Source organism: Carex rostrata, chromosome 15, assembly GCF_964058835.1.
Source record: "Carex rostrata chromosome 15, lpCarRost1.2, whole genome shotgun sequence".
Taxonomy (NCBI): Eukaryota; Viridiplantae; Streptophyta; class Magnoliopsida; order Poales; family Cyperaceae; genus Carex; species Carex rostrata.
Genome location: NC_135932.1, coordinates 2,451,571 through 2,461,114, shown reverse-complemented (window position 1 = coordinate 2,461,114; position 9,544 = coordinate 2,451,571). Strand labels below are relative to the sequence as shown.

The 9,544-nt window shown below is 32.3% G+C and overlaps 1 protein-coding gene across 1 annotated transcript; it reads right to left on the bottom strand.

Moving 5' to 3' along the window:
• Positions 1–2,810: 2,810 nt before the first annotated feature.
• Positions 2,811–4,715, bottom strand: LOC144566651 (uncharacterized). Its single transcript, XM_078316686.1, has one exon. The coding sequence runs from the start codon at positions 4,055–4,057 to the stop codon at positions 2,975–2,977; it is 1,083 nt and encodes a 360-aa protein (XP_078172812.1). The 5' UTR covers positions 4,058–4,715; the 3' UTR covers positions 2,811–2,974.
• Between the last annotated feature and the right edge of the window lie 4,829 nt (positions 4,716–9,544).

The window sequence follows — 9,544 nt, the reverse complement described above, 5'->3', positions numbered from 1 at the left end:
ACTTCCTTTGACACAGATACACCTTTCTGTACTTAGTATTATAGGAGAAGGAGAAGCCGAAATTTTTAAATATACCATCATCCCAAAAAAGATAAATCCAAACACTCCGGTTTTGAAAATTTTCGAATTTTGACATGACCACATCGCCTAGATGCGGCCACTTTTCTGCGGGCCGCATCTAGGGGCAGCGGCCCTTTTTTTTTTTTTTTTTTTGCCTTTTTCTCATGTGACTTTGAACTGAAAACAGGGTGGCCGCATCGCCTAGAAGTGGCCCGAAATAAGGTGGCCGCTCCCTCGGGATGCGGCCGTGTCAAAATTCGAAATTTTTCAAAAAAAGAGTGTTTGGGTTTATCTTTTTTTGAACCATGGTATATTTAAAAATTTCGGAAGGAGAAGAGGCTAATAGATTCCAGATATAGTTAGAGTATGCATTTATACTGATATTCTATACGAACTGACTGATAGTATACATTTCTCACAACGGAAGAGGCCATTAGATTTCAGAGGCTTCCAACTATACAACCAGTTGCCGTGCTAATTTGTTATATTTCATACACAATATGAGATGATTAAAAGGTGCTTAAATAATAGTGTGTATATTTTTTCTGTTTTGTCTGGTTTTTAAAAAAATATATATATATTTTTCTGTTTTGCATCAAAATAAGCGAATGGAGATTTTACGCAAAACACCCTTTGTTTGGAATTCCTATCACCTAAGGTAACTCAAATTTTTTAGTTTAGATATGGATTTATTTAGGCACAAATATTAAAGGGATCTTGTGCATTCTAATTTCTATCTCGGACCGAATTGGTCCGGATTTTGATCAGATCTAAACTCAAAATTTTAGTTACTTCAGAAGATCCGGACTCGTTTATTTGTTAGCAACTGCACAAGAAAACAAAGTCTCGTATAAAGTGAAAGAAAAGAACCAAATCTTTATCAATATCTTCAAGTGGGATCCTCATTTGCAACTCTGATGCATAAGAAATCTTTATATATTAGTACGTCAGAAATTAAGGATACATCCATTATGTTGTGGGCCTAGTGGTTGCATATGATAGTTGCATTCCCTGAAAGAGAATATATAGTAAATAAACTGTGACAAACATCAGCTGATAGTTACATTTCTCTATTTATTGGTTCCAATCATTCATATATTCATATATAATAAAAAAAGAGCTAAGCTAGGGTGTGATGTGCTTACCAAGAGAGTTTGGTGAGCACAACTCTAAAAGTATATCGGATCAACGTCAAACACCGAATTCAAACCGTTGAAATCCATGTACTTCATGAGTGATGCATATATATGCAAAATTTTGAAAGTTTTGAGTTTATTTGCTACAAGGTCAAGCGGTCAAAGAAATAATAAAAATTGAATATATAAAACAACTTATAAATTAACTTATAAAATGTTCATTTTTTTTATCGCTTGACCTGTAGCAAATAAATTCAAAACTTTTAAAATTTTACATGTATATGCATCACTCATGAAGTACATAGATTTCAACGGTTTGAATTCGGTATTTAACGTCGATCCGATATATTTTTAGAGTTTTGCTCATCAAACTCTCTTAGTGAGCACATCACATCCTAGCTTTACTGAAAAAATATTAATAATAGAAAAAATGAATTTTGGGCTTTTCACACGCTACACTGAAGTGTCTCGAATTAGTGTAACAAAATCACTATATAGACATAGTGCAAAGGATTTCTAATTGAAATAGGAAATGCACGCCTACGGACGTTCCCTGAAAAATGAAAAAAATTATAATTAGCTCGAAAAATAATACAACAGAGTTACTAAGTGTTCATTGGGTCCGGTTTATTTGATTTTTAACTGAACTTAAAAAGTTAGAATTTAATGGTTCAATTTTTCAGTTTAAATGAATCGGTTTGATTGAAATCAAAAAGACCAAACTGACCGAATTCAAATCCATGTTTTGATTTTTGGACCTTAAATGAAAAAAAAAATTGAATATTTTAGAACGTCTACATATTTTGTATGAAATTGAATAATATGTTCAATGTCAACAACTAATATATATATTAATATTTATTTCTATGATTATTAAATGCTATTTGTGTATGTATTTAGTTTGATTTTTTTAAGTTTTATCTCTTTTATTTCAGTTCAACTGAAGAAATCAAAATTTAATTTAGTTATTTGATTCGGTTGTTGGCTTGTTGCTCAGTTGCCCAAATTTATTTCTACTGGTTATGTTATTTTGTAAAACCGAAAACAAATTTAATTTGACTATTTTTAGTTCGGTTTAAACAAAACCAACCCCCGAAAATCACATATACATGTGTAATTCAACTGTTGTACCAAGATATCCGGTACTGATCTAGTGATCTGCAACCAGCTGATTTCCCTCTATTGCAAGGAATATGTTTTTCAGTCCGGAAAATAAAAAAGGAACATCAAACTTTATCAAACTTTATTTAATACAAATAGACCTTTTGTTATATTATATTTACCTAAAATTTTCTAGTATACATTTTTCACTGTGCATACTGATATACTCATCATGTACACATTTGTATATAACCTCTATGTCAATGGCATAGCAAGTAACAAAGAATTTATTTAATTACAAAAGTGGCACAGAAAATACTTCACGAGGTCTTTTACTCTTAGTACCCGTCTGTTCTTGACTTGCCAAAACGTAAAAAAATTGCCTAGCAAATTTCCATAATTCAATTTCAAAACCATACAAATCCATCAAATAATTTGGTGAACAGCATTGACAGAGAAAATTGAACCTAGATTTTGAACCATACAAATCGATCAAATAAGAAGGATTACCTATGAATCACAACACATGCCATGATATTCTTTGCTTTACATAGCAACAAAATTTTGCAATAACAAAAAAAAATTCAAAATTTGCTACTAAAGAAGTTCCAAACCAACAAAATCCACAAAAAGAACTCTAGATTTTGAACCTACCATTAAACAACAAAACAGCTTCCCTAATGCCTCCTCTTTCTACACTCAAGATCCAACTCTTTCTTCCTCAATTCCAACTCAAGCCTCTGATTCTCCATTCTCATCCTCTCATTCTCCATTCTCATCCTCTCCAGTTCCCTCTCCTTTTTCTCACTGAACCTGCTCCATTTGAACCTCTGCCTCTCTATCTCCAGCATCTGTGCCTCGATTCTGAGCCCCTCTTCTCTTATACAAACCATGCTCTTCTCCCCACCTGACAGATCATGCCCGTCAGAGAACTTATTCCTGCCCCCTAAACTGGTATCCTCTTCATGACCCATGTTTCCCATCCCCTCTTCATCTTCATTTGTGTCCCCACTCGGTTCACCCTCATCAAAATCTCTCTCCCCAAATGCTAAATGGAGTGATTTTCTCAAACTGGGATCCGGCGGTAAATTTAAACGGTTACAATTATGGTATGAGCACATTTCTTCATAGAAAAGATGCTTCGAGCCAAGTATTTTTCTAGCCTCTTCCTTCAACTTATCAGATATATCTTGCAAATAATCCAAAAGGGTAGGGTTTTCAACAATTTTGCAAGAACGACCTCGACCCAGTATATCAGTCAATCTCTTATACCTCTTGTTCAAATCATTGAATTTATCCTCACACTGCTGCGGTGACACGTGAGACCCGCCTCTCTCAGATAGAACCTTGGAAATTAATCTCCATTTACCCTTTTTTTTCAACATCGGGCTGGTGAAATCTTCATCTATGTAAGATACTGCGGTAATCAAAAGCTTAACCATGGTACCTGTCCATTTCATGCGATGCCAAGATGCCTCCTTGCCGCTTTTGTTAGGGTTAGGGTTCAGTTCATGCAAACTGTCTTCCACTTGGCTCGGGCCAGTGGATATTTCTTCACTTGGCGAGCAGTTTTTTGTCATGTGAAAGGGGGAGATTTGCTGATGAGCGTATGATTCATGCATCGGTTGATGCGTCTGGGTTGGTGTTTGCGTTTGCTGAGGATAAAATTGGGGATGCATTTGGGGAGTGTTTTGCAAAGGTTGAAAGGGGTAAGAAGATCCTGGGATTAGGTTTCCTCCGGATGAAAAATTAGCTTCCATTATCTCCGTTTTTATAAATTTTGTTTGTTTAAAATTTAGTGATCGAACCAGAGGATGCAAAAACTACGACTGAAGTGGAATACAAAACTACAGCTAAGCAAACGAAAAAGATCACGGAAACAAAAACCTATGCAATCTATTCTCTCTTAGAATCTTCTTTTTTCTCTTTCTTTTGGCAAAATTTAGCTACGTCAGAAGGACAAGTACAAGTCGAAGATATTGGCCAAAAGGAAGAATAATTTCAAACTTCAAATACTCTCCGAAATTGGAGCGAAAGCTAGCAAATTACGCGAACTTTTCGAGCAAAGAAGGAAATAATACTTATCTGAACTCCCTTCCAAAAAGGGATCGCCAAATAGGAAGGTAAAAACGCAATCAAAGTTTCACGAGCAATCTGGAGTCCTCTAGAAAGGAAACCAGCAAAAATGCCATCATCGATTCTTCGAGATTAAGAGAAATCAAACTTATCTAAGCTTCAATCGAGAGCCAAGCCTACGAAATTGGGGCAACACCCATTCGATTGAGAATTTGGTGAGAGAGAAAAAGAGGGGGGGCCTGTAAATTTATAATTGTATGATATGAGAAGAGGGGGAAAAGAAAAAGACAACAACCACTTGGCCTTTTTACGAGAAAGAGAGAAGAAAGGTTGGATTTTTATTTTGTGGGAAGAGAGAGAAGGGTTCAATGAACGGGGAGTAGTGTGAGAGTGTGTGCAGGACACACTCCACGACGACAACGACGTCATCATTTCTATGGATTTTCTGTGGCAAAAACCAGATACACTGTTGTACGTGTTGATATTGCGTTCGATTGCGGCTTTTCGTAGAAGTGCACGTCTTTTCAGAATTTCGATCGCTTTGACACGAATAGTAAAAGGGACCCTTACATTTTAACCTGAGTTCGATTGACACAGATAATGATCGGACGGTCCGGATCTAAATACAAGATTTGAGTTACTTGAGAGAATGCAGACTCCATCTTTTTATTGCTTAAAGTCGCAGAAGTAATTGCATGACAATTATTATTTTAATAATTTTAATCAATAAATTTTAAAAAATAAATTCAATGAAATGAAATAATAAAATTATAATATGTTATAACGTTATCTCCATGTTAATTAAATGAAATGAAATGAAATAATAAAAAATAAATTTTAACAAGTCATTTTTTTTAGATTTTAAAGTTCACACAGTCAATTCCAACCGCTCAACATAATCTCCATGTTAAAATGTACTTGGAGATTAAATTTTATATATTTTTTTAAATATTTAGTAGTTTTTTAAATAGGTACAAAATCATTGTTTTGGATGGTCCAGATTATCTGAAAATAGTAAAATATTCCAAAAAATATATAATTTGATCTCTAAGCATATTTTAATATGAAGAATATGTTGAACGGTTCGAATCGACTCTTCGAACAAATTTGACTCGTTATAATTTAGATTGAAATTCTAATATTATAACATTAGCCGGTCTCTATGTTAATGTGTATATATATATAGTCTAAAAATTGGTCATACTATTTAAGTGTCATTGCACAATACATCAAGAACTGTTAATTCTTGACTGTTGAAATTTTAAATCATTTGACGTACTGTAAAACATATATCAAATTTTATTATATTTTTATAAACATAATATGCAGATAATCACGTCTATAATGTTAGGTTTTTAATTAAAGTTTTATTATTGAAGATTATTAAAACAAAAAATTGCAAGTTTTCTTATGTGTTAGGTGAAGACTGTGAAAACAGTGTTGAGTAACCGATTTGAAATAAATGACTAAATCTTTCCGTGATTATAATTAAAGGTCTGGATTGGACGTGAACTGATTTGAAATAAATGTAGCGTATGTTTAAATTTAGAGAAAAGGTAATGTCCCCGAGCTACAGTCTCTCAAAAATCTCTGTGTATAAAAGTCTTTCCTTTTCAGCTTAGTTCTGAAGCGTTTTTAACTGTCACAACTGCCATAATTTTAACTGCTATAATTTCAAGTACAATATGTATGTTTACATAATTATATGTGTATGTTTACAGGATAATATGTGTATGTTTACTGGATAATATGTGTATGTTTACAGGATATTATGTGTATGTTCACAAAAGGTGGTCCCCAACAGCTGTCACGCGTTTTCAACAGCTTTCACGCGTTTTTAACAGCTTTCACACGTTTTTATGTTTACAGAATTTGTTGAATTAGTTTACATGATTTAGTATTGATGTTTACAGAATTAGTTGAAAATATCCGGAGATTTTTGAAGGACTGGAGTTAGGGGACTGTTAGCTGCTTCCTTAAATTTATATCTCACAACAGTATGTTAAAATTTTTTTTTTTTTTTAAAAAGGGCTGACACCTCTCGTCTAACCACTCAAATTATTTAAGTTGATTTAAAACTTACGTTTCTTACGACACATAAAATAGTGTCATTTTTGTTTCCCTCATGAAAATCATTTACAAAGGCATTTAAGCAATTGTAGAAAAACTTGTAATTTTGGGGCGCTTTTATTTCAATTTGATGGACATTATAAATTAAAATAACCAGAAAAATCCTCCGCGTTAATGAATAATTGACATTTAGAAACCTCTCGATGACCATTAAAAAAAGTTGAAAACGCATAATAATATTTGAAATTGCCGAATACACAAAATTTGATACTTGTACGTAGAAAAATATTAATAATTATTTTTGAGAAAGGATTATTGACGATCATGAGAACTATCGTCAAATTTCTCTAATATAAAAAAAAAATTACATATGTATTAAATGTGGTGTGAGTTGCGAGCTAATTGGTTACTGATCCAAAGTTATTGTTAAATTTTAAAATTAGTTCGATAAGTGACTAATTTATTTGTAAATTGCATTGAATTTGAACTTGACATGTCTAATTAATAAAAATATAAAAATATTGTTTATTTTCTTAATTTTTTTTAAACGATATATTGACTTTGTTTTTTCTGTTTCAAATAATGATTTATTGACCTCTCTTTTAGTTTCAAAATAATGATCTATTGACTTCTCTTTTATTTCAGAATAATGATTTATTTACAGGTCTTTTTCTTTCAACATTTTTGGTCGTACAAGAAAAATAGATATTCATCCGAGAAATTTATTTAATGAAGAAGAAGGTTTCAAGTTTTTTAGCCATGTTATTAATATTCTGATATATTAAATTTTGATTTTCTCTTTTGATTTATCATAATTATTTCCTTCTTTTAAAAAGAATGTATTTGATGTATCTAAGATACAAAAAAATAATAATAATAAAGAAACACTCTTGCAATATTGTACAATCTTTAACATTTCAGGTTAGATATTTATTTGTATCCAAATATTTCATAACTTATTTTACATTTTTCTTCAAGAATTTTCGCACGACAAGATATATTATTTCCATTGTACAATCTTTGACGTTTCAAATGAGATATTTGTTTGTATTCAAGTTTTGCTCAATATAATATATCTTTATAAAAATTATCTCATTTTAAAAACTTATTAAATAGGTATTTCTTTATCTTAAATAAGTAAGATACAAGATTAAATGATTGTACGTCAGAATACATAATTGTCTGTCGAGTTATTTTTTTTTTTTTGATTCATACATGATCCGTAGGTCTACATCATCTCACTATTAAAAGCGTCCACATTACATCCTCCTCTATTCAAACCAAACCATGTACCCTGCCCAAATTAGCAAGCCTATGCAGCATTGCATCTATTCTATTACAGTGCCTTACTATAATCCTGTCGTGTGATTACTTCTCAATATAATATATAGAGTAAAAAGGTAGGGTGTGATGTGTTCACCAAACTCCGAGTGATTACTTCTCAATATAATATATAGAGTAAAGCTAGAGTGTGATGTGCTCACTAAGAGAATTTGGTGAGCACAACTTCAAAAGTTCATCGGATCAACTTCAAATATCAAATTCAAACCGTTGAAATCTGTGTGCTCCATGAGTGATGCATGTGCATGCAAAATTTTGAAAGTTTTGAGTTTATTTGCTACACGGTCAAGCGGTCAAAGAAATAATACAAATTGACTATATAAAACAACTTATAAATTAACTTAATAAAATGTTAATTTCTTTGAGCGCTTGACCGTGTAGCAAATGAACTCGAAACTTTCAAAATTTTGCATGCACATGCATGACTAATGAAACACATGGATTTCAACGGTTTGGATTCGGCATTTGAAGTCGATCCGATGAACTTTTGGAGTTGTGCTCACCAAACTCTCTTGGTGAGCACATCACACCCTAGCTTTACTCTAATATATATATATAGTTGTCAAAATTGTGAAATTATAATTACTCAATTTCTTATTAATGTACTTAAAAATAATAATATTAATTTGTCCTACTGGGCGAAAACTCTTGATTAAAAATAAATGAATTTTTTGCAATTTTTTAGTTATATTTCAAAAATAAGATAGTCGTTATTATAGTGACTAATTATGAGTAATTTGCCATAGTGACATAACCCTCTTCATGTTTCAAGTATGTTGGTACAATAATTAATGTACTTGGTTTAGTTATTTTAAAATAATTTGAATCATTTGAAATGATTTAACGAGACACAAAACCATGCTAACACAACATATAATTGTATTGGATATCTCTAGGGCTATTCGGCAATGCTTCCTTAAGCTTCCTTAAGACTAAAGGAGCCTCATTTAGCTTTCTTAGCCGCTTAATTCTACCGAACACCGGTTCCTTAGCACGGATTAAGATTACCTCCTTTAATCTCCTTTTGCCCGGGTATTAAGGCACCTCTACCCTTTCCTTTAACCTCCTTAGCTATCATTCACGAATTAAGCCAACCGAACATCGATTTCTTAAGCTTCCTTAAGCCAACCGAACATCGATTCCTCTAGGTTGAATGCACTTAATAACAAAGGAGAATTTTTTATTATAACACTACTCAAAATGTACAACATTATCACTATTAGAACCTTCTAATCGGATTACTAATTTATTATTCAACGCCTTAACTTCCTAACCAGGCAACCAGCCAACCACACATTTCTATTTTCAAAGTCAATATTTGAGAAAAGGAAAAAAAGAGATTGACACTTCCAAATGGGTATAGTTTCGGCGGATATATCATGTAGCTTAACCCGACCCGTTTATTTCTTATTAAAATCTGCTTCTAGAACCAAAAAAATTCAGTTTCCAATTACAGTGTTCTTTTAATTTAATTTTAAAGGCTCAATTCCCCGCAATTATGAAAAATAAAAAAGCTCGATATTAATTTGAGTTTCTTATTCTGTTAAGCATTTTTTTTTGTCTCTGTGATATCAATTGCAATATATCTTTTTAAGGATTTTATTCGATCTTTTATCGTGCTTTCTAGATGCGCCACAGCGCCAGTAATTAATTATCTGGAATTAGTCCTTTGGCATTTGGCAATATAAACGGGTTTACCAATTCCGGGTTTGGATTGTCCAATAAGGAGCCGTTGAAACAAGACATGTACGAATGAATCT

Excerpts from the sequence above, each read along its gene's own strand:
- LOC144566651 (XM_078316686.1), bottom strand. The coding sequence starts at position 4,057 with ATGGAAGCTAATTTTTCATCCGGAGGAAACCTAATCCCAGGATCTTCT.